The following is a 26,670-nucleotide window of genomic DNA, read 5'->3' on the forward strand; positions in this document are numbered from 1 at the left end:
GTGACATTGCCATTCCTAATAAACATCACTCATGCTGTGATATTTTATCTAAATTCATGTTTATCATATTTGTCAGTTAACGTATTACAGAAAGATTGTAAGTTACATGGCGATTGACATGTCATACAGATCATAGCAAGAGCAGACTAAATGGAACCGTTTAATGAAAGAGATGAAACCATTCAAACAAAATTTTAAGAATTTTATGTAAGGAGTAAACAAATGGAGCACATCCAGCTGAGATATGACAGGCACTGTGTATAGATGTTTGTTTGCAACTGGTATCTTCAGATAGCTTTTGCCTCCTCAGGGGCATTAATGACTGTCATACATCACAGTGCTTGCATACCCCATCGTGGCTGAGACAGGTAGAGCCTGACACAAGTTCATGATCAGCGTTTGCAAAGGAAATGAAGATTGATGAGTTTTGAATCTGTATTCCCGTCCCTGAAGTAGAAGGAAAAGCATCTGGATGAAAAACACGCTACGTTTGGGTGTTTGTCTGTTTATCCTGAATGATAAAAAAAAAGCAAACGATAATTTTCTTTTGTCAGCACCTTCAATCTTGATATGAAGAGGTGCGCGTCTTAATTTGCGCATATGCTATAAAGAGCCCGATTTCTGCGGCAGACAAAAAAAATTTAATCTGAACAAAACCCATCTTTCCGTCATAACAAAAAGGTCTGACTTTTAATTTTACAATAAATTTGACATTATTGCTATCACTAATGAATATGAATATTACTTTCTTGGCTGATCAGTCTAAACAATGTGAAAAAAATAGGAAGAATGTCTGTCATATTTGAGAAGTTAAAACCAGCAACTGTTTCTTCTTTGCTTTAAAAATAACGTTTGAACTAATTCAATTAAACTTTGTGCAGGAAAATCACACACCAGGGTGCAAAAGAGGCAGTTGCTCTGAATTGATTTATTTCTTTTTTTTTTTGAGGGAGCAATGGATTCTTCATTAAATACGTATTTACATTATTTACAATCAAAACATCTTACATGGCTTGGTTGCATGCACAATGTCATATATAAAAAAAAGAAAATATATATATACAAACATTTACACTCGAGAGGGAATAGTCTGTGCAATAAAAGGCACAAATGACCTTTGACCCTGCATTTGTGTCCCAAGAGTACATACTTCACAGACATTGTCACATATCGTGGTACCACACAATGCACGCCTAAAGAAAACCTCCTGGAGAAGCTGGAGAGAACGTGTGTGCTGGAGTGTGATGGTTCACTGCCAAGTGGTAAAGTTCTCTCTTGATCGAGAGCCCTCAAGATTGGGTCTAAATGCGAGCACATCCCCTCAGCAGCCTGAGGCAGATTGAAGATCTTTTCTGCCGTAATGATAAAGTGAGAACAGAACTGAAGGGCAATCGACAGTCCTACAGTGTGTCCGTTACAGACTCAGAACTTTTGTTGAATTATTATCAATGTCCTTCATAGACAGACATTCTGTTTGGTACGTCTGTTTTTATAAGGCAGCCAGGCCTGTTGTGAGGCATGAGGCTAATGCTAACGAGATGATGACTGCTTTCCTGATAGTTATTAGATGGTCAGTTAGGGAAAGAAGTACCAAAGGTGCTAACACACAATCTGTTTCACTGGCAGCTTCACTCTCCTGTATGTCCTGTGGTTCTACGCTGGAACGGTTCGCTCGCGAATATTGGAGCCATTTTTACTTTTGCTAAATTGACCATTTATTAAACCACACTCCCAGACTACAAGTAACCATTTACAGTTTAGCAAATGTAACTGGGTATGACAACCCTTTTGAAGTGTAGGACTTCCCAACATGCTGAAATAGAGTGCAGCAGAATCTAATATGATCGATATTCCACACACGCAGCATTTGGAGGGTAAACTCTCTTTCATCCAATATAAATGCAGAAACCAGTCAATATTTCAAAAGCATTAACAGCAGCTTTGTCCTTATTACTTGGCTCTTGAATCTTAAGCAAAGAAGGAAATTAAGGAATAAACCTATCCACTGGGATGGTTGTCTGCTTACTATTCTGTAAACATTTACATAGCTTTTCCACTGATATCAATACAAGCTGCACGTGCCTTGTGAGAGCGTGAAGCTTGTCAAGAGTACCAACAGCAACTCAGGGTGGTGAGGCTTAGTAAATGGTAAATTCACTGGTTCCTGCTACATATCTGCAGACATTGTTGTTACCATGTTTTTTTTCCATTTTCTTTATACAACTGCTTAGGGCACCAGTGCTGAATATTTATACACACACACACATATGCTGTGTATGAAACTGCCTACTACACAGTACAAACAAACTGTAAATCAGTCTGTTTTGCTCTGGAAGGCATCACTTTATGCTCTTTAGAAAAAAAATAAAAAGAACTTTACACATTTTTGCAATTTTCCCCAAAAATTATCATTTACCTGAGAGATTGGTAAATGACATGGAGAGGTTGCTTTACGGCATTCCCACGCTTTGCATTGTGGGATGCAGTAGGTGATGTAGACTGTCCCATCACAAACTGATTTTTTCCCCCTATATCTCAGTACCTTATATCAGTATCTCCTGCTAGATTCTGGAGATTTAGCTTTTTGGTGCATACTGCTGACTATGACTTTATCCAGATTAGTTAGGGAATGAAAGTGTAGTAGGCAGTTCCACATGACCACTCTCCAGTTTGTGGTCAGTTACATTAATAAAACACTAGAATGCCAGCAGGCAACTAGGGAAATAAAGACAGACTCTCCTGAGCATCTACTAAGGTTTGCATGCTGCTCTGCCAAATATAACATTCTCATTCTCAGGTACTACAGATGAGGACATAAAGGCAGCAGTCTTTTTTTCTGAACTATTGTCCTACATATCATATTAGTAGAAACATCACATGACTGATTTCTAACCTACTGTAGATCTAGACAGATGTGTTCCTTTCATGTCAGTGGTTTAAACCTTTTTTGGGACTTATGAATATTCTTTTTTGCAACCTAAGTCTAAAACATGGCTTGATTCATATTTGGAAAACAGCAGAGCATAGAGCGTTCACATCAGTGTTCGCTTTCCAAACAAAGTGCATGTAAAAACCTAACTAAGACATCAATGCGAGGTCAGCTGATGGGAAAGAAGTCAGTTAACCTCAACAGCATCTCCTCTGTAATATTTAGAAAGGTATGACACAAGTATTTACACATCACCAAGTAATAAAGTGGTGCTGTCATGGGCTTAAATACGAGCCTCAGAGCTAGAGGCAACCTTAGATGTGGCTGACCAGAAAATTATTTCATGGCTTCCGTGTAACCATAGTAACTTCTTGAGTGAAGCAAGTTTCATGAAGCACACTCAATGTTTTTTGTTGACTGTCAATGCTTCAGAATCCAAATAAATTACCACATTCTTTGAAGGACATAACAGCAAATCTATACGGGTGTTAATCACGTAGACTTGGCAATACAAGGTCATATGATTATATATATCGCCCAATGAACTGCAACATTTCAAGATGTCCTATTACCCAATCAGCACTACTTGCATTATACATAATTAAGAAAAAAAATTACAAGCATAGGGCACAACAGTGAGTGCCTAAAGCTACCGTACTACGGAATCTTCTCTAACATTAAGTAGGAGTGTCGAGGAAAGAGAAAAACAGAGATGAAGCCTGTGTGTGCAATATTACCACATAAAACATCACTGAGGTGGTGAGCAGGGTCATTGGCACAGATACATACAGTGAAGGGCCCAGTGGACTCAAGGTCAGAGTACACAACCCATTTAGTTATAGAAGTTCATTTCCCTGCTGACCTCTCTTTGTATCAGTCACCCCAGTTTTATAAGCAAACTGAAACACAGAAAGCATTTTTTATGCATATTTTAAACAAGTAAATATGATTAAAAAAAAAAAAATCAGTGCAGATCTTCTTTGAATTGCAAGGCTTTCAGCTTTGGCCAGATTGAGAAGATGTCATCTAAAATGTGCATATTCTGTACACAGAAGCACAGTACAAAGATAAGAAGTAAAGGGAATCAAATGCAAAAGCAGAACATGGAAATCAGTATTTCACTATGGGGAGTGAAACATGATAGTACCATTTTTTTTCTCCATTACAGAAAAAAAAATCTGATGAACAAGGCATTTGGTCAATTTAAAAAGCTAGCTAAAATTCACAGGGTCAAGTTATGACTAAAGTATGACTAAAACTGTCCTTCAACCTTTACCTGAGTTTCTAATCATAGTAAATTACAACACCAAAGAATGCATCATCAGATTAACACCATCCACATGTTTGCATTCAGAACTATTCGCAAACCTCCAAACAGAACACTAAAACCCCTAAAATTGCTTTTGGCGAGTTTAAGCAGCTTCAGACTCATGTTGGATACATGAAACAGCAGCAGAGCATTTATCAAAGCAGAGTTTCGGGAAATCTTGGTGGAAAGTACTTTTCAACTTTCAACCGTCTTGAACGCCATTCTATGATCCAAGCATCATTTAATTCAACTACATACGGTACGTCTCTGGGTCTTTTATGAGGAAAAGTGCACAAAATCAGCAAAATGTTATTTCTTTCAAAAGGTGGAAGTGATAATGCTGAGCCAAACAAAACTGAACTGTTATCCGAACAGACATGGATTGGGCTTTTAATCAAGTGGCAGGACATCTGCGCGACAAGAAGCTTGAAAATGCAGCTCGTCATTTTGAGGTGTTGAATAAAAAGTGTGTGCTCATGAAGTGGCGGAAAACTATTTTCCGTATTCGGATGTGTCTAACAACAAAAAGATAACTGAACTGACTTTTAAGACTTTCTATTGCCTGCGTGTGTGTGTGCATCAGTGGATGCTGAATTTGTTTCATTTAAGAGACACCAAATCAACACAGTGAGGGATGCCAAGGCTTATCAGACAAGACGGATAACCAAAATATCCACTCAAATCTTGTATTTATGCATTTGTGCATATGTGCATGTTGCCCACACACACAAACAGATTCATACATCAGTGCACAGGGACAGGAAGTAGATTCCCACTTGTAAGTGTAGCAGCTAAATAGGGGGTGGAAGAAAATTGGAATAAAAAAAAATAAAAAAAAGAAGAAAAAACAAAAAAAGACACCCTCTCAGTGGTGACCTACTTTCACCAAAGTAATCTTGCCTGGAAAGCAACTGGCAGAGCTGAGCTCTAATTAAATTGCCTTCCAAGAGAGGTTCAGTGGCTGGGAAGGAGGTGGACTCCTCAGTAAAGCTGGTCAGTCTGACATTTCACCTTAAACCTGTGGGGGCTCCTGTTACCATTTGCTTGAAGGATAAATGGCAGGTATGAGCTACATACTCTAGACTAATGAGATAACAATCTGGCACTCTGGCCTCAATGCAGTACTTGTCTTGCAATTGTGGGATGAGTGTGTATGGTTTGTATCACCGGCATCTGCACAGGTGTTTCCTTATTTCAGCTGCAGATAGCATTTTATAGAGCACATAATATGTTCCAGTCAAGTCCTCTGGGATCAGCACTGCCTTAGTTGTGCTGCTGGTCATGTAGCAGCCAGGCGGTCTGACAGCCAGAGACCCACAGAGGACACATCCTCATGGAGATGAAGAGGCCGGCATTAAATCATTTCAAAACGTAAAGAACCAAGTATTTGTACACAGAGACCCCTTACAAATGTCCCCACCCATCTCATGCCAAAGTCCTAAACAAATGAGGTAGGGAAAACAATAAATAAATTTAAAAAAAAATTAATAATGATAACGATGTCATGACTTGTGGAACACAATCAAGTTTCAGTCATTACTGAGGAAAAAAGGATACCAAGAGATGGTAATTTGTGTTATTTTCCAGTGATATCTAAGCCGAGATCAGCAACAGTCCACTGACCCACTGCCATGAACACAACATGATTATCCAGTGTGTTCAGTATCAGAACAGCCACAAAGCTTGTGACACAGTCCACAATAAAGTAACAGAGGTCCAACAGATAAACGAGCAGATTCATCTCAAACTGTCAGAAACCGTTAAAGAACAGAAGGACACTTTCATTTAATACCAGGCTGCGGGCGGTAGTTTTCATATCAGGTGACAAATCATTTTGCCTGGTGTTTGCACCACCCAGCAGATGTAGTTTTTATTTTCCAAGTAGCACCACACCTGAATGGCACTTTCAAAATTGGCAGTAAAAAAAAAATTCTGAAAAGGCATATTTTTCCTTCCCCTCATTTACATAATCCACACCTCGATTGCCCTGGAAATTGTGGCTTTAGTGTCCCATCTTGTTGCCTGAAGTGAGCAGGCCACAGATGAGCGGCTGAAGTTGCAGCAAGATGGCTGACGAAGGATCCACAGTCACTTTGGATCTCACCTCTTCCTCCACACCTTTGACAGCCAGATCTTCACCGTCTTGTCACTGGAGAGGAGGAGAGGAGGGGCAAAGGAAAAAAAAACGAGGAGAGCACAACAAAGAGAGAAAATGACAGAACATCAGTCAGCAGCCCTCCCTTTCAAAACAACTCATTGTACATCAGATGCAACACAAAGACACTGACTTCAAAGTGCACTGCACAAGACCCACAGCGACCCCCCCAAACCCACACACACCCACACATGCTTCATTAAAGACTCTTCTCCGCAGTGTGTGCTGCGAGAAAACCTTCCGCTGGTAAATTAGGTAATGCACAAGACAGCAGCACATATATCCATTAACACTACCCAAGGAGGTAGTGCGCTTTTCCTGGTGTGTTAGGAGACGGTACATGACCACTGAATGTCTTTTTCAGAAACACACTAATGGCTTTCTTGCTATGAGTGCATGAAAGCATGGATAGCATTCTCATCTCCGTACACTAAATATAAAGCTGCAGCCTAGAGGCCAGATCAGGTTAGAAACACCTCATGTGGCTCTGTTCAATCATAGTTTTAATCATAAGAAAAATCAACAGCACTAATCCTCACCAACAAGCTATCATTTCATTTATTTAATCCCTAAAAAATTTTTAAAACAACTTTTAATTATACTAAATGTCATTTTTCCATCAGAGTAGATCAAAACACACACACACACACACACACACAGCAGACCCCTTTAATAGAGCCCGTCAAAGCCAGATTGTTATTCAAAGTAGAGCAGACCATTCAAATAAGAAATTGTCTTGGTAGAGGGTGTGATCTGCAAATGAACCAGTAACAATGATGAAAGTTTAAAAAGACAGAGGATAAAAGGAGCTAAAGAGAGCAGCATGTGTAAAGAAATAAGAAGAGGGGAAGTGGAGCAAAATATAATAACAAAGGGGGAATAGAAACAGAGGAAAAAAGAGAAATAAGGCAGATAATGCCCACCCAGATAAAGAAAAATATATTCAAAGTAGGTAAAATATTGACAGCAGGGAGAGAAAATGATTGGTTATGAGAGTACCAGAGGAGAGGAGGGTTGGTGAGCAGAAAACAGGCAATCATGGGAGGCTGGTGGCTCGGCCCTTGATAGCCAGGACCCGACGAGGAAGACATGGGGTCAAGCCTGGCACATAGTTCCACAACTTCACCCTACAGTCACTGGGGTCGGCAGGATTGGGGGGGGGGATGGGGTAGGGGTGAGAAGAAGGAAGGCATACTTTGAGAGTCCAATAAAGAGGAAATGTTTGCCCACTGAGAAGATGGTAGAAGAAGAGGGAAACAACAGGAGACGGTTAAGTTTAAAGATGTGATGAAACACATCGAGGAGAAGAGAGGATGCTGAGGGAACTTGGTCAGCTTCAGTGAAAATCAAACATCTGAATGAGAAGTGAGAAGCAAAATGTTTCACTCAAACACAGAATATTCTTTGCTTGATGCGGCTACAGACAAAATGTAGTATTACCCTGTCTGAGTAACTCAGGGCTGACACATACCTGCAGGGTGATTGAGATGAAGCCAGAATGATTCAGTGTTTCACAAGAGTTTTTTTTTTTTTTTTTCATGTTAAGGGCAGACAGTTCATTCCCAACGTTACCAGGTTTAAAGAAAATAAATAAAGAGACTGTTCCATTAAGTCATTTGGTTCCCATCTTTTAAACCATTGTATAACCCTTTCACAAGGCAAAAGTTATGTAAAATAACTGACTTTTTACATCTCTTTACTAAATCAACAGTGTGCTATGTAGATAGACAACAAATAAGCAGGACATGTCTGAAGGACATTTCTACCTCACAGATCTGCAACAGGACACAATTATTGCCCACTTATGGTGAACCACTGTTACCTTTTTTTTTTGTTTTCTTCAAAATTACCTGGAAGCAGTAAAGATCTGTCTCGAGTTGGTGCATATGGCATTAATGGGGCTTTCGTGACCTCTGACCTCTCCAATAGGTGTGAAGTTTTCTACGTTCCACACCTTCAGCATGCCGCCCCGACAGCCGCTCAGCAGCATGGGCCGGCCGGGTACATACGCCAGGGCACACACCCAGTCCTTGTGGGAGTTTGGGATTTGCTGTAAAGTCAAGGCACAGAGACATAAAGAGTCAGCATCTTAAAACTTGCTTGTATGCACACCAAAAAAAAAAAAAAGTGTGTTTGTGTCATATAGGTTACTGCATTCTTTAAATAGCAGCATGTAAGCATACAGTGCATGTTTGGCATTTCATTTTTAATGGCTCTAATTTCTCATCAGTCGACTGGCATATTTCTTGAATAAAAAGTGCACTCGATCGTTGCTAGGCAACATAAATGTACAAGTATGATCGAGACTCACTTCGAGCCTGTTTTTAGATTCAGTGCCGTAGTTATTCTTAGATTGTGCATCTGAGCACTCTGCATTTTACAATGGCTTCAAATAGAATTCATGAACCGTTAATTATCCGTTTAATGTTTACCACATCAACATAAAGCTTGAATTTAAAGGACAGCAGAAGAGGGAGCTTGTGGCTAGTTTTCATTTGCAGAATGAGTCAAATGTTTTGTTTATTTTCTTTCAAAATGACAGAATAACTAGTTATGAGGTTAGTCTTAAACCTGCAGGCAAGTCTAGTCTGGTCCAGTGAGACTCACTTTAGCCCCATTCTTCTGCTGTGAGGTATAAATCGTGGCATAAAACATTTGATTGTTTCTGACAGGGTTTCATTTGTTGTAATGTATTTGCATATGAATGAAAAAGGAAATTCAGAACAGAGGAAACCACGTCTGTCAAAAAAGTAAAAATATAAAAATCACTGAAGGGGTGAAATGTTATATATAGTGAATTCAACTATTATGTTTTTTTCTTGAATCCAGAGCAAACATACAGAGAGAAATTTAGATTTTATGCACAGCATTATTAAACTTTTACGACTCCCACAGCTTTGGTTTTAATGTTGCTCCATTATTCCATGTATCTCAGCCAACTGGGCTGCACATTAATCTAGCTCCAAGTCATGGAACACTTGAGCAGGAAAGATTCCTTTTATTACGCAAATCTACCTTTTTCCTGTTATGTTCTGGTTTTTTTTTTGGCATCTCTTGTTGTTATTTTCATGCATATTTCAGATTTGCTATAACTGAAACACAGCACAGCCAAGTTGTCCATATTCTGCTGTTTCAGAATAATCTTAAAATGCATACATTTTTCTCCTCCGTCTCAACAAATCATTGTTTTTTGGAGTGTTTTGTGAATTCATCAAATATATATATATATATATATATATATATATATAGTCCTAAAAATGCCCATTTAAAGGTTCCACAATCCAAAATAAAGCATGGTTAAAGCATGGTTTTACTCCTCTTTGGCATTTCCTCAGACAAGCTGACCTTTTCTGTTAAGTGATTTGACAAAAGTCTGAGCCAAGACTACTTTAAATATTGTGATTGACATTTACCAAATTGCTATAATTTGCTCCCCACCTCATACTCTTCTGCAGCTATCAGATTGCCTTGATTAAACAATAGTGTGCATTTCAATACAGCGTGACTCAAAAGCTGTTTCCCGTTGACACAAACACAAAACAATGGACAAAATTTATCCTGCTGCCTATTAGACAACAATGCTGAATGCACCTGTAGACCCACGCTGCTCACAGTCAGACGGACTGCATGAGCAAGTCATCCTACAAACAAGATTTCATGGGGCAAATCGTCCTTTTCACACTCTGAAACATTCAAGCGTGTCAGCTTTTTCTTTTTTGTTGTGCTTTTTTCTGTATTTTCGGTGTTAGTTGTCTGAACAAGTCGTTACGAGTGATTACATTCCTCTTAGCTTTGGAAATAAGCTCATTTAGATTTTCATAACATCAAAAGCTGACGGCAGACCATCTCTTCATGTTTACTGTGAGTGGTCTTGTTGCTGTTGGTCATGCAACACCGCACTCTATTTTTAAACATGAAAACCGAATAACCATTTCCCACATGATTGTCTTTCAGCTTCCACTGCCATCAAAAATTATTTTCATTTAATGAGACCTGAGACATCCACTCTTCTGCTTTTATCATGTATTTGAACATTATAATAGACATATCAATAGCTTACCATTAGGCATTTAGAATAAATACAAGTAGTGCTCAAAAGAATAAAAATAAAGGTTATCAGGTGTTATGTATAGTATTGTATATATCTGCACATATACATAAAACATTAGCAGATGTTTTAGAAGGTAGACAAATAGGACACAATCCTAATATTTATTGAAGTAAATGATCCAAGTGTAAAAGTGTATCATGGCATGATCAAAGGAGATTTTTGAGGACCTCAAAAAAAGAAATGTTGGTGCCCATCATCAAAATCATTTCTCGAGAGCTGCTGATGCTCTCTACAAATTAAAAGTCAGGCAGATGCTTGCAAATGGTGGAAACACAAGACTATTGTTACAGTCCTCTTGAGTGGTTGACCAACAAAGATCACTGAGGAACGCAGGGTATCTTAACAACCAAAAAGTCTTGACAACACTGGTTAATGTAAATGTTCACGAGAGTCCACTGTTGGATCCCAGTTTGCATGAAGAAGGCAGATGCTTCCCAAAAAGAACATTGCGGCCCATCAGTGCCAAACAACCCTGACCATAGAGGCTGCTGTAAATCAAATCTGTTTATTTTTGGGCAGCATTTATGGAGAATGCAAATAGAACATTATAAAGGTTTCACCAATAAAAAGCAGATGTGGTGTTTAATTACTGGGTTGAGGCAATTTTTGCCATGTCAAGGCCAAGAAAGGTTGAGGGATGCAGTGCGACCGGAACTGAGCGCAGGGACAGATATTACATCTACCAAAACTAAACATGAGGGTGAAAATGTGCAAATTCTATCCGACACCTCATAGGGAGGAACAATACACGACTACAACAGTTGCATAAGCACATCAGAAAACTGGTAAAACACACAGACACCTGAAATGTTTTTGGAAACTACATTATGAAATTTATAATGCAGGTGGGAATCGCTAAACTGCAGCGCACGGTAATTGCTTCACATGTCCCTGAAGGAAAAACACTACAGAGTGTGCATTTTATCATAGTGGTCAGAACAGAGCAGCTCCCAGCAGTAAACCTGAGGAAAGCAGAGATTGAGAACGCACTGTAATATATTCTATTGTACCCCAAGCCACAATTTGATCCCATTACATAATTAGACAGAGACTACTGAGTTAGAAAAGCTGTAAGATGGATTGAGCTGGATACTTCACAAATGAGGTTAAGGTCACAAGCCACAGTCCACAAAAAGACTAAGTAGATTTAATTCTGCCTTTGAAAGGAAATAAAAGCATTCTGTTCTTGTTTGTGTTCAGACCAACTAGGGATGCATTTTTTTTAGTACTTCCCTTTTAGTACTTGCCGATATGAGTACTGATCAAGGCCATTGCAGTTCTTACAATTAAACACATACTTTGTGTAAAATACTTTGTGTATTTTAGTAATATAAAACTACCCTTAGTGCAACATATCGTTTTAACATTTTCACTTTCACAAATTTTCTTTTAAACAGGCTCACCAAACCCTTCACTTGAATTAAGCTCCTGTCACACTGGTATCGGCTCGTTAGTATCGGAACACTTTAATGACTACTGAGTACGAGTACACGCACATGGTATCGGTACTGGTGCATCCCTAAGATGAACAAAGGATAAACAGAAGTTATGCAAAACAACTTGAGAAAATAGTGTGCATGCAAATGAGTGTGCTACATCCACCCACAAGTTGGATGATTATGCATTATTAACATATGCAGGCAACAGAGAATACACAAGAGAGACCACAGAATCCAGCATATGAACACAGAGGCACACTCGATAAGCTTCTCCACCAGTGCCTGTCGCTGTGTTGTGAGCAGGCTCCAACATCCCGCTGCTGACACACTGCTTTCCTGCTACATTACACATGACGGGACTCTGTTGACTCCCTCCACAGAGCAAGCACTCTGGGTAAAGGAGACATGAAGGGAGCACTCAGGTGGCAGGAAACTGCCCTCCAACTGAGCGCTCAACTGGCAGCACAGCTTTTCAGTGTCATCGCTGAGCCAGTTTCAGAAAAGGAGCAAAATACAATTTCCAGTAGCATGGGCAAGGAGAATGGGTGTGTGAACAGAAAACTAAATATGCAACATAAAGTGAGAAACTCAACTGTAAATGTACTTAATATTTGCCCAAATTGGACATGTCTGTCAAGACCAGCAATCTTAAGTTAAATGTTAGTTGTTGCTCTGGCTGGTGTGCATTTCAGTAATATTTTCTTCTGTTCTGGAAACCTTTTGTAAAATGTCCACGATAAGGTTACGACTAACTGATCTGTTTTGCCTTATTTATTCATTTTAGCTTGATGCTGTCCCTCTTTCTTATAGGAAAGGGGTTATCAGCAGTTAGATATGTTTCCATATCACTGTCATCATTTAAGCAGTAACATTTCAGCAAGTCTACTTATAACAAGTCAACCTTAAGCAACTTGTGCTTTGTCAATCAAATTTATTCTCCATTGATGAAGACATTTGGCGGTTGCTGGATATCTCCACAATGTTTCTAAGAGACTGAATGTTTAAAGACATCTAACCTTTAAGAAAGCTATTATAAAAACAAATTGCAGATATAATAAAAAATAGAGGTCTGCAATCAGATTAATAACTGATAAATAATTATTTTATCATTTTGAATAATTAGTTATGTATTTTTATGAAATGGGAAAAAACAAAAACAAATGTACAATCTTCTTACTTATCTTCTAACCTCAAAGTTAAAGACCAAAAGATCTGTCATTTACAAACACATTTATAACAGAGAAAGTCCACTCATCTGACTCTTAATGTTGACCAATTTTGACCAAGAGTTTTGTAAATTCATCATCATCACTGACAGGAAGGCTCTTCCTGCCGGAATCTACCGAGGAACCTTGTTGGCACTTGTCCTGCATAGACTATGGAAAAGAGTGACTTTGCCCTACAGAAGATACGAGTCAAAAGATGGGCAAATATTTGCTTTTCAGAAAATTTAAGCAGCAGGCTGGTGCCACAAAATGTAAAGGTGGTACGGTATGTTTTAATCTAACCCTAAAACAGACACACACACAAGTGTTACTACACAAACCTGCGTGAGCTCCTGCTGCTCCAGTTCCCATTTCTTAATACCGTTGTCTCTCGACCCGCTGAACAGCACGTCTCCCTGTACAGCCAAACACTCGATACCATCATAGTGCGGGGGCTCAAAATTATGAGCTGGACCTATATTACCCAGAGTTCCCTCTGCCACGTCAAACACCTGAGGAGTGAATGGAAACATAAAGCAGTTGTTTGAGTTAACATAATTAGAATTTGACGCACAGGTATGGTTTAAATATGTGTGTGTGTGTGCGTGTGTGTGTGTGTGTGTGTGTGTGTGTGTGTGTGTGTGTGTGTGTGTGTGTGTGTGTGTGTGTGTGTGTGTCACCTTGACATAATGGTCTTTGGAGCCAGTGATGACTTGATCTTTGCCCAGCAGAGACTGTCCCACTGTCAGACACATGACAGAGCCAATGTGGCCCGTCAGCTTCCCCGTTGCTTGCATCCTACAGGAGGTGAAGCAAAAGTCTGTGAAATTCATTACTTACAAGAAACAGATTTTCATGGTGCCAGTGTCACAAAATTAAATCACATTCTTTCTCTCCAGTGAATCAAAACTAGACACAGCGATGCCACAGGCAGAGAGGATGGAAAGATGTTTAAAACATCGATTTTTAATTTTTATTTGGGGGGGGGGGGGGGGGGGGGGGGTTGGTTCTTACACATCATTAAATAGTCTGGAGCCCCTCAGCCTAAACTGATTAATGATTTCATTCTAGAGATTTCATTCTAGAGATGGGATGCCAAAAACTGGTACCTTATGGTAAACATGCTCATGGGGGTGGGTCAGATCAATAACCCTGTTGACAACCTTTTAAATCCCTTCCGTCAGATGCTAATAACTTCACGAATGAGCCATTTATGAGTGTGAAGACTGAATAAATAAACCAGTAAAATAAGTAATGAATATTTTAACACACAAATGACAGCCTGAATGCTTAAATCAATAAGTGGAAATGCAGATCAATGAATAAATCAATCTGTGAATAAATTAGACTGAACAAATGTACCTGTTGAGGTCCCATATGCGAACAATGTTTCCAGCAGCAGCGTAGAGGACCGATCCTGACGGGTTGAGCGCTATCTGGTTGATCTGACACTCGCCCTGAGCAAAGGTTATTGTGCGGGTGGTAGTGCCAGCGCAGGCGTCCCCTGAAACCACCTGCCCTGATGACCTGTCAGGCCAGACAGTGTAGGAGAGAGGGTGAGGCAGTGGGACATGACAAGAAGGATTAAGCAGGACAAATAGGTAACAGCTGTCATTTCCTCAAGAAACCTTTCACTGTTTAATTGTTCACTTGAAGCACATGACTGAGCAGAAAAAGAATCCTTATAAATCACTTTTGTCAAATATGCCATCAGCTGCAAAAACTGCTAAAAGTCTTCCATCTGTCCAATTCCAGAGAGGGAAACTTACGTGAGTGTGCGGATGCACCTGGCAGAGTCGCGGATGTCCCACACCTTGATGAAGGAGGTGGAGACCGAGAAGACCAGACCCGAGGAGGGGCAGTACTTGACCGACACCACGTTGTTTGGATGGCCTTTGAGCGTGGCAATCTCCTGACCCGTTACCAGGTTCCACATCTTACAGGTACGATCTGGATGAGTGAGGTAGGGAAGATGAAAAATCACAGTGTTTGGATTGGATTTGATGCATGGATGTCATGTATCACCATGTGTTTCAGCCGTGTTGGTCAATTAGTCAGTTTACAACTGTACATTGGGCCAGAATGAAATCAGCATAAATCAAGAGGTTATTTCATCTTTTTGTTTATCGATTTATTTTGTTTGAATAAGGTCCCTTCAATGATAGTTGGACAGCAACTAAACAACATGTGTGATAAAATAATTCAGTACTTTAGGATATTTTTGGTCTTTTTATGAGATGAGAACAATCAATTGAACATTATTTACATAGTGCAAGATATGATTAGATGGAACAAAAGAAAGTTAAAAGGGTCTGAGTTTATCTAGAAATAAAGTACCTAAAATCAACCTTCCTACCAGTATTACAGTAGAATTTGGGAACAACTACGAGGCAAATACCAGAGGATCTGAGGTAGGTTGGCAAATTATGATTCAATGACTTGCAAAGTGCAGTCAATGCATCTTTTCCTGTACATGAGATTCGAAAAACAGCTCTGATTTGCCTCCGGTCTGAACAGAAGTAACATTCGCATGGGATGTAGAAACAATAACTATTAGTTGTTGCATTTAGTATTTATTGGAAATCCATTCCCGTTTTTGTTCAAGTTGCATTAAAAAAGGTCGTAGGTAGGTGTTGGTACTCTTATGAGGTGCCAATATTCCTGATGAAAGTCAGACCTATCACCTCCTGGCTTCAACTAACTATTTCATGCATGATGTAATATTAATCTGCACTTCTCCCTTTTTAAAAAGCATTATTATTATTCAGATTTCCCAGTTTTTTCCTAAATTTTAAAAAGGTTCACACTTTTAGCATACACAGTATAAAGCATATAGCATATCACACTTTTCAACTCTACATTGGTTATACAAATGTGTTCCTCATTCGCCCTTTACACAAACACTTAAACAGCATCTAAGACATCTTATTATATATTTGCATTGTAAGTAGAGCATTTCTTCTCTACTATCACACACTGGTGAGCACATTGGAGGCAATGTCGGGTTCAGTGTCAGTGAAGATCAAAGGACCAGTCTTCAAATAAGAAGATAATCAATAATGGTGTCATTGAATTAGGATAACAGACTCTCTATTTAGTTTTCTTCTTCTTCTTCTTTTTGTTCTTCTTCAAAGAGCTTTCCTACTTACTTAAAATACATTTAAAGAGACAAGCCAAGATTTGATTTAGTATCGTGTATACCTTTGGATCCAGTGAACAGTAGCTCATCTGTAGCATCCACACACAGAACCGGCTTTGAGTGACCCTCAGCTACAGACACACACTGCAGGGGAGCCGTCCGACCCCCTTTCACACCCCCGATGGGATTGATCACACCCCTATGGTTACCAAACACAAATACAGTGTCACATTCTTCTCAGAGTAAGTCCATGTAGGCACCGCAATGTAAGACAGTTTTATGACAATCGTGCACACAGAAACAGAGATAAATTATATCTAATACGCAGAGAAAATACAGAAACATACAAACCTATGTAAGTATAAAGAGACAAATTACTGTTACCTCAGACGCACTGAATTACAGTGATTTCCTGGAGACCTACCTTAACTATTTATACTACCTCTCACTTGCTATGAATTTACATACGAGGACATAATAGAAAAATTCTTTGGATCTTTATATATTTAAAAAATTAGGTATATGTTACCTCAGCTGAACAACATGTGACATGTAACACCTTACAAATCCAACAAAAACTAAGCCAAAATGCAGAATTAGTGTCGAAAACATCTGACAACCTTACTTTAACCATAAGAATGATGAGTAGCAGCCAGGTTCTGCTAATCAAGTAAACAAACAAACAAACAAAAAAAAAAACACCTCAAGAGCTACCCCTCAGAATCTACAGAACTCACTTAGCATGTAAAATGTCAACATTCATGACACTGTTTGGAAGGGACAGCAGAAAGCCTCTTCTCTGTACGAACAGCAATACAGCACCACGTTTGCTGAACACCTAACACAGCATATCAGCACAAACACCTCATACAAACTGCCAAGACCAGTTGTGGAAGAGGGCTGATATGGGCTTGTTTTGTAGCAACAGGATCTGAACACCTTGTAGTCACTGTGTCGAAAATTAACTCTTCTGTATGTCAAAGTATTCTCGTGTCAAATGTGAGGCCATCTGTCTGACAGCTAAAGCTTGGATAAAACCATGTCCTGCAACAAGACAATGCTCCCAACCACACTAGGAAAATGACAGAAAAAGAAAAGAATCACGTTGTTCACCAAATTCAAATCTAAACATGACTGATATGCTGTGGCAGGACCTTGAGAGAGCTGTTCATAAATTAATACTTTGATTAACTGTAGCAACATTGTAAAAAATTGCTGTTAAAGCTGGTTCGACATGCTGCAGATAGGATGTTGTTAGTTTTTCCACACATTGTTTCTGCATTTTGGCTTAGTTTATGTTAATGACACAATGTAATATATCGTGTGTTGTTATTCATCCGAGGTTGTGTTTACCTCATTTTAAGAGCTGGTTAGTGTGTGCTTTCTTTTTCTTTCCAATTTCAACCACAATATCAGTTATACAAGTACACATTCCGTCTTGTTGGTTTAAGCCCAGTCCCTCCATCTCTCTGTTCTGCCTCCATACACGCACGCACACCCACCTACACACACACACACACTCCTGTGTAGCAGCCCACTTAATGTATTACACCAGTAAGAACTGCTTTCCTATTCAACTTGTCTCCATGTCCCCTGTCTTGCTCTCCGACCCCCACATACACAGACAGCATCTTATGTAGCGCGTGCACTCAATCTCTCAAGCTGGACCTCTGCCCCCCGCCCCCCTCACCCCTCACCCTCCCAATCTATGTCCCTCTGACAGGCCAAAGTCCCAAAGTGCCTATAGAGCAGTTGGCAGAGTGAGACAGAGCAGAGAGAGGGTGAGAGGAAAAGGGCGGGTTGTGGATAAAATTGGTCCCTGGTGGGCTTCATGGGTAGTGGTTAGTGTCTATGTGAGAGCACATGTGTGTGAAAGTGTGAAGGAAGGCGCAAAAGACCGAGAGATGTGAAGAGGGAAAAGAAAACTGTGATTGCACACAAAAATCAGGACAGATTTGTTTCTGCACAGAGTGAGACAGGCCCTTCAAAATACAGAAGGGCGTGTCCAGGATGGCAACATGCTCCTCTTCTGTGCTCACTGACCTCCAAGCGTAAAAAGAAAACAAACACCAAACCATAAATTCTGTCTTTTTTGCATTTTGTCAACATCTTAATCACCAGACAATGAAGAAGGCTGCATGCATGTTTGCCAACTTTTACTAAACACACAAACACATAAAAAAAAACTGATCCGCACAGAACAAGCTCAAAAGCGTATATTTACAACAGCCACAGCCTGGAAGACCAGCTCCACAGAAAATAAACCCCAACACAGCATCCTGGGATGTCATCATCACCACATGCAGCGTAATGTATATTCTCCCCCAACTCAGGAGGGAGCTAACTCTCAGCACCTCCACAGCCAGCTGCCTTTGGAGCCCAGGGAAAAGGCTATGAGGCATATGTGTGTTTGGTGGATAGGTTTAACAAGTTGATAACATAGTCAGATCATCAGCTTCTGCAGAGCTGCTATGACCGATGTGTGCCGTGAACTCTGCATCATATGCAGCTTGTCCTGCCTCTTTTGAGGCTTTTTCCATTTTGCAAAGCTGGATATAACTAGAAAACAAATCTAGTTATAACTTGGAGGAGAATGGATGTGGGGTTGAAAATAAAAACTAAATCAGAAAGAATGCCGGGTGCAGCTAAAGTAACTTTTGCACTCCACATCTTTTAACCAAGTTTTGTTGTGAGATTAAAGTCTTCTTGATTAAAAGAAATTCAAAGGGTGCCTAATCATACTTTTGTGTTGAAGCAATTAAAGATTTTAACATTATATAATTTTATTTATCAATATAATGTCTTCACATAAACACATTACTGTTTTTTTTTAGCTACCAAGAAACTATAACCCTGCATTAAGTCTGGACACTTTCTTAAAAGTTTCTCTTTTTTTAAATAAAAATTACCAACAGAATACACTGTAATGTGCTTAATGGAGCACTTTATTTCTTACAACAGTGCAAAGCTACACATTCAGAAATTGCTCCAACACTATTGGCATCTGTGGAAGATATCATAGTGTGCTGTGTTATGCAGCAAGTACAAGCTGTTAATGGATGTTGGAGGGCCAAGACCCACGAGACCAGCACTAATGAAAACGTGGGGGGAAATCAGCGTGTGCTCTCTGCAGTAGACAGAAAAACAGACAGAAGGGTCTTGGCGAGGGGTGCATCTATTTCTGTGCATGTGTGTGTTTATTTGTGCTAGTCAAAAATAGAAGTTAATTAATACAACGAAGAGGGGAAAAATTCTATTACTTTCACCACTTTCCTTCATCATTTTGAGAAAAGTGTGATGTTACTGCTATTGCTAGCAGCTGGTTCGTTTAGCTTAGGATGAAAACGGACATCGCACTTCATTCTTCAGCAATAAAAATCTGAGTGATTGTTGGGGACATTAGCCCTGTCCACAAAATTTCAAGGGCTGCAGTGCACGAGTTAAAACACTGAACACTTCTATACAGCACTCCAGCTTCCGCCCACTGTCCAAAAATATGCATGTTAGGTTAATCGATGATTCTAAATGCATGGCTGTTTATCTCATTAGTCTCTCCGTGGTCCTGTGATGGACTGGCGACCTGTCCAGGGTGTAACCTGCCTCTGGACTTCTTTTGGTAACCAGTTGTCGCCCCCTGCTGAACATCACAGAGAAAGCAGATTTAGGGCACTTCCAAACTAGCTTTAATTTTTACATTTTGGGGTAACACCCATCTTTTTTCTCATACTGCCTATGAGAAAATATAGTTGCTAGCTGCTGCTGTCATGTTTTATTTGTAAGTTACTACACCTGTGTATAGAAAAAGTTGGAGCACAGCTGAACTATTGTGTTGCCGACAGTTAAGCCGATGAACACAATCGACACTTGTCCCCGTTTCACTTTGGCTTTTGTACATATTAAACTAAAGAGATAAAACATCTTTGAGCTGATGCACGCTCACCGTTTTCTCCTACTCTTTTTGGCTTACACTAAGTCAACTTACAATAGTGGTAAATAGATTTTCTTCCCTGATTCCAAACAAGACATCAAATATTTTCCCCAGAATATCAAACTATTATTGTAAATTACATGTATTTCTAACCCTTTATCAATTCACATCTTTAGAAAGAGACAAAACACCATACAGGTGACGAGTCGTTCGTATTTATGCCATTTCATGTCTGTGTCTACAGCCTGCAAAATAAGTGGTATGCCTGCTTCAAGTCCTGCATGTGGCCAAATAGAAACACAACATTACAGAGATAGAAAAGCCCCCTGTGGTTAAAACATGCACCACAGTGGCCCCACCCTTGAAGGACTACAGGATGGGGTGGGGTTGGACTACCAATGGAGACAAGACACCATGTGAGTAAACAGGCAAAACGGGAAAACAGAGAGTGACAGACACGATTCCTCTACCTGAGCACCTCGGAGAGCGAGGAGTCGCTGTCATCCGACCTGGAGGCAGAAGAGGAGCAAGGAGAAGGAGGGGTGGGGTGGGAAGAGGAAAGGGTTAAGCACGCTAAGAAAAGACAGAAGGGTTACTGGCAAAGGGTTAAAAAGGGAGGAGTGACTAGTAGAAGGGTTTCAGACATAAAGCAGTGCACAAACTGGCAGGGAAGCTCAGTCAAGAATGAAGCTTGTTCAGTGATAATCAGGCAGTTTGCCATAAAATGTGTTTCCATTCAAAGAAAAATCACTGAACAGGCTGCATTCTTTGACCTCTGTCTGCAGATGTAACACTGAAGGTACACCTACACTTAGCATGTAGTGGACTTATTCCAGTTGTGTTAGAAAAAACATCAGGGGTGAAAGCTCGGAAGAAGTAAAGATATTTGGGGAAATAGCTTTTTACTTTCTGGCCAAGAGTTGAGAGGAAAAGACTGATACCACTCAATAAAATTACAACCAGCAGCCAGGATAAGGAATGGAAATAACAGCAAAAACAAGTCTAACTCTGTCCAAAGTTAACAAACTCTGCCTATAAAGGCACCTAAAGCACAAATCCATACGAAAAACAATATTCACTTAAGAGTTATTTCTTTTCCCAGATATGAATCAAATGGAAACAATACAGTGTAACACATTAAAGTCTATTAGGCAGGTTCTCTTTCTCCTTTTTAGTTTCGTTCATCCATTTATTTTTTGTTCCCCTGATAACTGCAGCTATTGACCTAAGTTAAGCTAACAGCTGCTGGCTGTTGCCTCATACTTAGCGAACAGTTATAAAAGTGGTGTCAATCTTCCCATATAAAACTGTTTGCCAGAAAGCAAACGGGTGTATTTCCAAAATGTCAAACTATGAGTCGGAACAAAACAGAAACAAAGACACAGAGAAAAAGGAAGGCGGTCAAGGAGGAAGTGCTGATGCCAGGATAGTCCTTCACAAAGATCACAGAGCTGGACATTTACAGCTTTTACAGGTTTCTGTTCTTTGTGTCGGACTATGGAGCCAGCGTACCCTCCAAAATGACCTCTTTCCAGACAGATTCTGAGAATTAGTACAGAAAGGCCAGAAGGGGTGACACACAGGGTTAACAGAAAGGAGATTCAAGTTGATTGGAGGATAAAGGAAAAAGTCCACACCACACCCATACCTTCACAATAGCTCAAAGGAGAATGCCAGCATGTGTGTCACAGGGCACTAAAATTGTTATTATATTGTAAATATTTTATAGCCTTTGGTTTGTCACCTTGAGGGCTTGTGCTATTCTCTCTGAACATGAAATAATATAACTGAATGTTCGGGATGTGTTTCAGGAGAACAGCAGAGTTTAGAGGGTGATAGCAATTCCTCCATTTCTTGTTGTTTACTATCAACTACGGCAGCTATTAGCATAAAATTATTAGACTCTCACCACGAAATCCTTTTAAAATTCATTGGTTTTGCAAATGTACAGTCAATTTGAAAATGGATTTGGGATTCAAAGCCTCTTTATCCAAGAGATAACAAGAAAACTTTGTTGTAAATTTGTCTTCTTCACTTTCATCTTGTGTGCCAAATCTGTGTCAAATGCTTGAGTCTCACGGGCAATCAAACTATTTAAAGATGAATCAGTGAAAAAACAAAAAGGCAGAATAAAGTTTAGTCACAATCGCAAAATCATCTAATTGCATTTTAATAGGTTTTATGAACTTGTAAAGACGTGAAGATCGCTGCCATCCTCTTTCTTCGCTTCACATCCGAGACACAGTTGCATGGAATTCATAGAATATTCAGCTGGCTTTATATTTTAAAACATTTGCCAGATTTACATACATTTAAAATAATGTATGCTTGTGATAATGAATTAAAGATGAGCGTTAAGTCAGTGTAAGCAATGATAGGACAATGAAACAAGTAAAATTACATTTATGGTTAAAATGGTACATTTGAGGTACCAAAAAAAAAAAAAAAGGGGGGGGGGGGGGGGATTTACTCAGTGATAACTTACACAAACAAAAGACTTACAAACCTCACATACAACAAACTCACATTTCTCTCCTTCAAAATGCAAAAACTGCCTGCAACCACTGTCGAAAAGAAAAGAAAATCTCACACCATTCCATCCTGCTGCATCATGACGGGAAGCCATTTCCTGTGCCAACCTTATAAGAGACCGTAAACATAAACACCCTCCCATACTGTTTATTCACAATAGCTACAAACCTCAACAGCTGCATGAGAACATGACAAGAGCCATCTCATTTACCTACCCCTGGTCCAGATAATGAGGAGCCACAGGCTCCCGCACACACAACACACACCATTATTAACACATGCAGCCCACATATGCACGATCACACCCCAACTCTTTTTTTTCACAGCATCCCTGCTCCCTGCTACCAATTAGGGGTCTATAAAGCTGAGAAACGTTGTCTTCCAATAACAATCACAAAATGAAGAACTACAGGGCACAGGCAAAAGCTGGTTGATAACGGCTGACGTTTGTCAGAGCGGAAAGTTGGAATCGACTGTGAGCAGGAAAGGAAGCAGGAAAACTCTCTCGGCTGACATGAGTCTCGTACGCGCATTATCCCTCAGTCTGATGTGGCAAGATTGCACACTTACACGCCCAGAGGCACTTAGAACGTTTTAACTCTATGTACTTTAATAAGATGAAAAATATAAAAGGCCTTGACAACACCACAACAGACTGCAGAAACTGTCTGACACAGCGTCAACAAACTCACATACTGTCAATCAAAATCAATCCCAGAGTTGTTTCAATCAGATGATATATTATTGCACAAGCTCATTTTCTCCTCTGTGGCCAAAGCAAAGGTGATATTAATCATTGTAATGCAACCGCAATTGCTCATCACAGTGAAGGATGATGAAATATTTGATCTGCCACATTAGTTTCCTGGTTATTTCTTCCTTTGGATTGGAAACACCACTGTAATTAGATCATGTCGTCAGCATTACCAAATGTAGGTCTGAAAGGTTTTGGGTTTCGACTCCTAATGCTTTTACCAACCAGATTCTATGTTTGCACCATTTGTCCCCACAGGACCTACATTAGAGCCAGAAGAAAGGTGAGGGAGCAGATTTTTTTTGCACTTTTCTCTCAAAAGGCCTGACCTTCACTCCATCTACCAGACCTTCAGCCATGGGTGAGAAGAAAAGAAAAAGAAGGTAATGGTTTGAAGAGAAACAGAAGTAATCAAATGAGAATGTGTGAACAGAAAGGACACAGTGTGTGTGTGTATGTGTTTCTCTGACAAAACTGCACTCACTTGTCCAGAGCAGAACCTTGGGTTTGGTTGCTGGTGAGCCTTGAGAAGACGTTGCGGTCGTTCCTGGTCCTCAGAGGAGGGGAAGAGGGGGGGGTGTAGCCATCAATGGGCCTGAGGAAGGTGGGGAATCAAAGAAATTTTAGAAAATGGTAAATGAAAACGTGTGTGACTGAAATACTTAACATAGTCAAACAATGTGGTCCGTTTGCAAGAAAAATACCAGGATTTTGGGAACGGCATGTACCTGTATGCACGGTCGTAAGATTTCCTTCGCGTTAGCGGGGAAGTGTCATAACCCCGAGACTGCCTGGGACTGACACACACACAGACAAAAGCAAGCGAACTAAGTGGAAGTTCAAGGAAGCGCAAAGGTGATGTGCAAAAAAAAAAAAAAAAAGAGGGGAACATATGTACATTGTTTGGAATCTATGAGCTTGATTTAATGCTATTCAACAGCATTTCTAGCAGACTGATTTCTTCAAATATCAAAAAATAAAAAAAATTACTATGTTCCCAGAGGACTGGAGCTTTTTACCCCTCCTTAAAGAAGATTTATAGACAACAACATTACTTCCGTCCTGTGATTTCTGGTGACTTCTAACATGCAGATGCGCTTCAGAGAAATGCAGAATTTGTCACCAAATGGTCTTCAGATGGTCAAAATAAACAAGTGTGTTGTTGACGAAGCGCTGCAAGGGCTGATACATGTCAAAAACACATTTGGTCCAGGCTACATCTCTGGAATCGCTCTCATCTGTCACTATAATTGAAATCTCGATTACTTACAAGGTGTGTCCCCTAACAGGCAGGCTGATGGTGCGGGAGGCCCTGTCCCTGTGGTAAGGTTCCCGCAGGGCCAGGCTGAGCCCCAGACTCCCTGGAGCGAGACTCAGGCCGTCCTCTTGGATGTCTGTCAGTGACGCCAGAGACTTGGTGATGTATGACTGTTTGCTGCCTGATGAGGGGTCCAGCATGGGGCCGAGACACTCAGCTGACACAGCCTTCATCTGGGCCGACAGACGAGGCTCCATCTGAGAGAAATGAACCATTTGTGTTACAAAAGGACAAGAGAAGAAAGAGAAAATGACAAAGGAGGAGGGCAGCGGGATAAGGATATCTGACCTCGTGGAGAAAAAAAAGAGACTTAGTCTGAATTTAACTGAGACTATCTGAAAACATCGTTTAGGAGAGAAAAAAGCCAAGAAAACATGAAAGCAGTTGCACAAAGTTAGAAGCCATTCTAGGTCATCCATTCAATGGTCAAACAAAGGCAGGCTGGGGAGGATATAATACAAACAAATATATAAAAGGCATAGCACTAACAAAAGGACAAGAGGGATTTGAGTCAAATCTGTGATTCTTCCATCAGAGGGTTTTAGGAGGGAGGATTTTTTTTAAGTGAATGCTTGTACTGCCACCCTGTGGCTGCAACAAAGAACAGCAGATACTCTGAAAAACGAGGGGCGGCGGGCGGGGGGGTGTCGAAAGCAAAAATTCAACCAAAGTACAACATTAACAACAGTTAAAAGTTGTACCTTTACTTTGAAATCATCCTGGCTGTTGGATTCCTTCATCTGAGATACACTGAATAAAAGGAAGAAGTGGAGAAATGTATTGATTGAATCTCTTCTTCAACAAAAAAAAAAAAAGAATCTAACAACAGCAGATCCTTTTTTTTTTTCTTTTTTTAAGAGGTCTGGATGAGATCTGACCTGCTGTCAGAGGCTTGGCTGAACTCAGATGGCTCCTCGTCTGTACTGGCATAACCATTCTCTGGAATGACATGAAACACACAACCTATAAGCACACACTAAACCAAATCCTCCAAATTCATATGAATAGATTTTGTATAAAGGAACATTTCTGCTTTTTCGAAAAGCAATTCTTAATTTCTAATCTGATACCATCAATAAATACCAGAACTAGTTACTGTAGCTTCGATAGTTAAATATTTTCCCTTGCTTGCTTGATCAGCTGCTGTATTCAGACAATTCAGAGCCTCTTTTGTTGCTGTTTTCAACACAAAGTTGGCTGTTTGGCTATTTGACTACTATGTCTTCAAGGAGGAATCAGATATGATTTCACATGTCTTCCTGGCGAGTGGAAGGCAGCATATGTTGCTCCAAAATCTGTATATACTCCTCAGCGTTAATGGATCTTTGACAAATGTCCAAGCTACCCAAGTCATGTGCACTAATGGAGCCCCAGAACACCATGGGTACAGCATAGAGCCCTGCATCAGACTGTTTTCTGACCACTGCCATTCAATTTCTCATGTTCTGAATATTCAAACAAGAGCTCCATTGAGTTTGTGACTTCCCTCGTCTCTCATTTCATGTACCAAGTGTGGTCAAAGCTGGCTAATTGCTGTATTTGACCGCTTTTTTCTGCCTGCAGTCAGATTAAAACAGTTCACCTCCGTGAAATTAGCATCAGCTCCCATGGATCCCAATCACAATGAAGTTCTCTAATATAACAGCAATTAAATTCATGCTCTCGTTTTCACAACTTAAGTTATTTTTCAGCTATGAATATCCTTTCAATTTGTAGAAATGTAGAATGCAGAAATGAGCGAAGCAACTGACAAGCCTCTTTAAAAGATACATCCATTATGTGCTGAAGCCATTTGTATCTTGTGCAATATAACTGGTTTTATTTTGATTTCTTCAGATTATCATTATTCTG

General features: G+C 39.9%; 1 protein-coding gene across 1 annotated transcript in view; it reads right to left on the minus strand.

The window, feature by feature from the left end:
* Positions 1 to 913: 913 nt before the first annotated feature.
* kif21b (kinesin family member 21B) overlaps positions 914 to 26,670 on the minus strand; it is a 64,840-nt gene continuing 39,083 nt past the window's right edge. Inside the window, exons 22-35 of the mRNA XM_072382482.1 lie at positions 25,698 to 25,758; positions 25,521 to 25,569; positions 24,772 to 25,016; positions 24,230 to 24,298; positions 23,986 to 24,096; positions 20,686 to 20,724; positions 16,350 to 16,486; positions 14,918 to 15,098; positions 14,511 to 14,675; positions 13,829 to 13,946; positions 13,490 to 13,660; positions 8,244 to 8,443; positions 7,393 to 7,529; positions 914 to 6,387 (exon numbers count right to left, since the gene is read on the minus strand). Coding sequence (XP_072238583.1) covers positions 7,430 to 7,529; positions 8,244 to 8,443; positions 13,490 to 13,660; positions 13,829 to 13,946; positions 14,511 to 14,675; positions 14,918 to 15,098; positions 16,350 to 16,486; positions 20,686 to 20,724; positions 23,986 to 24,096; positions 24,230 to 24,298; positions 24,772 to 25,016; positions 25,521 to 25,569; positions 25,698 to 25,758 — 1,646 coding nt within the window. The 3' untranslated portion in view covers positions 914 to 6,387; positions 7,393 to 7,429. The remainder of the gene's footprint in view (positions 6,388 to 7,392; positions 7,530 to 8,243; positions 8,444 to 13,489; positions 13,661 to 13,828; positions 13,947 to 14,510; positions 14,676 to 14,917; positions 15,099 to 16,349; positions 16,487 to 20,685; positions 20,725 to 23,985; positions 24,097 to 24,229; positions 24,299 to 24,771; positions 25,017 to 25,520; positions 25,570 to 25,697; positions 25,759 to 26,670) is intronic.

This window comes from Leuresthes tenuis, unplaced genomic scaffold (assembly GCF_036924035.1).
Source record: "Leuresthes tenuis unplaced genomic scaffold, fLeuTen1.0.hap1 SCAF_3, whole genome shotgun sequence".
Classification (NCBI taxonomy): Eukaryota; Metazoa; Chordata; class Actinopteri; order Atheriniformes; family Atherinopsidae; genus Leuresthes; species Leuresthes tenuis.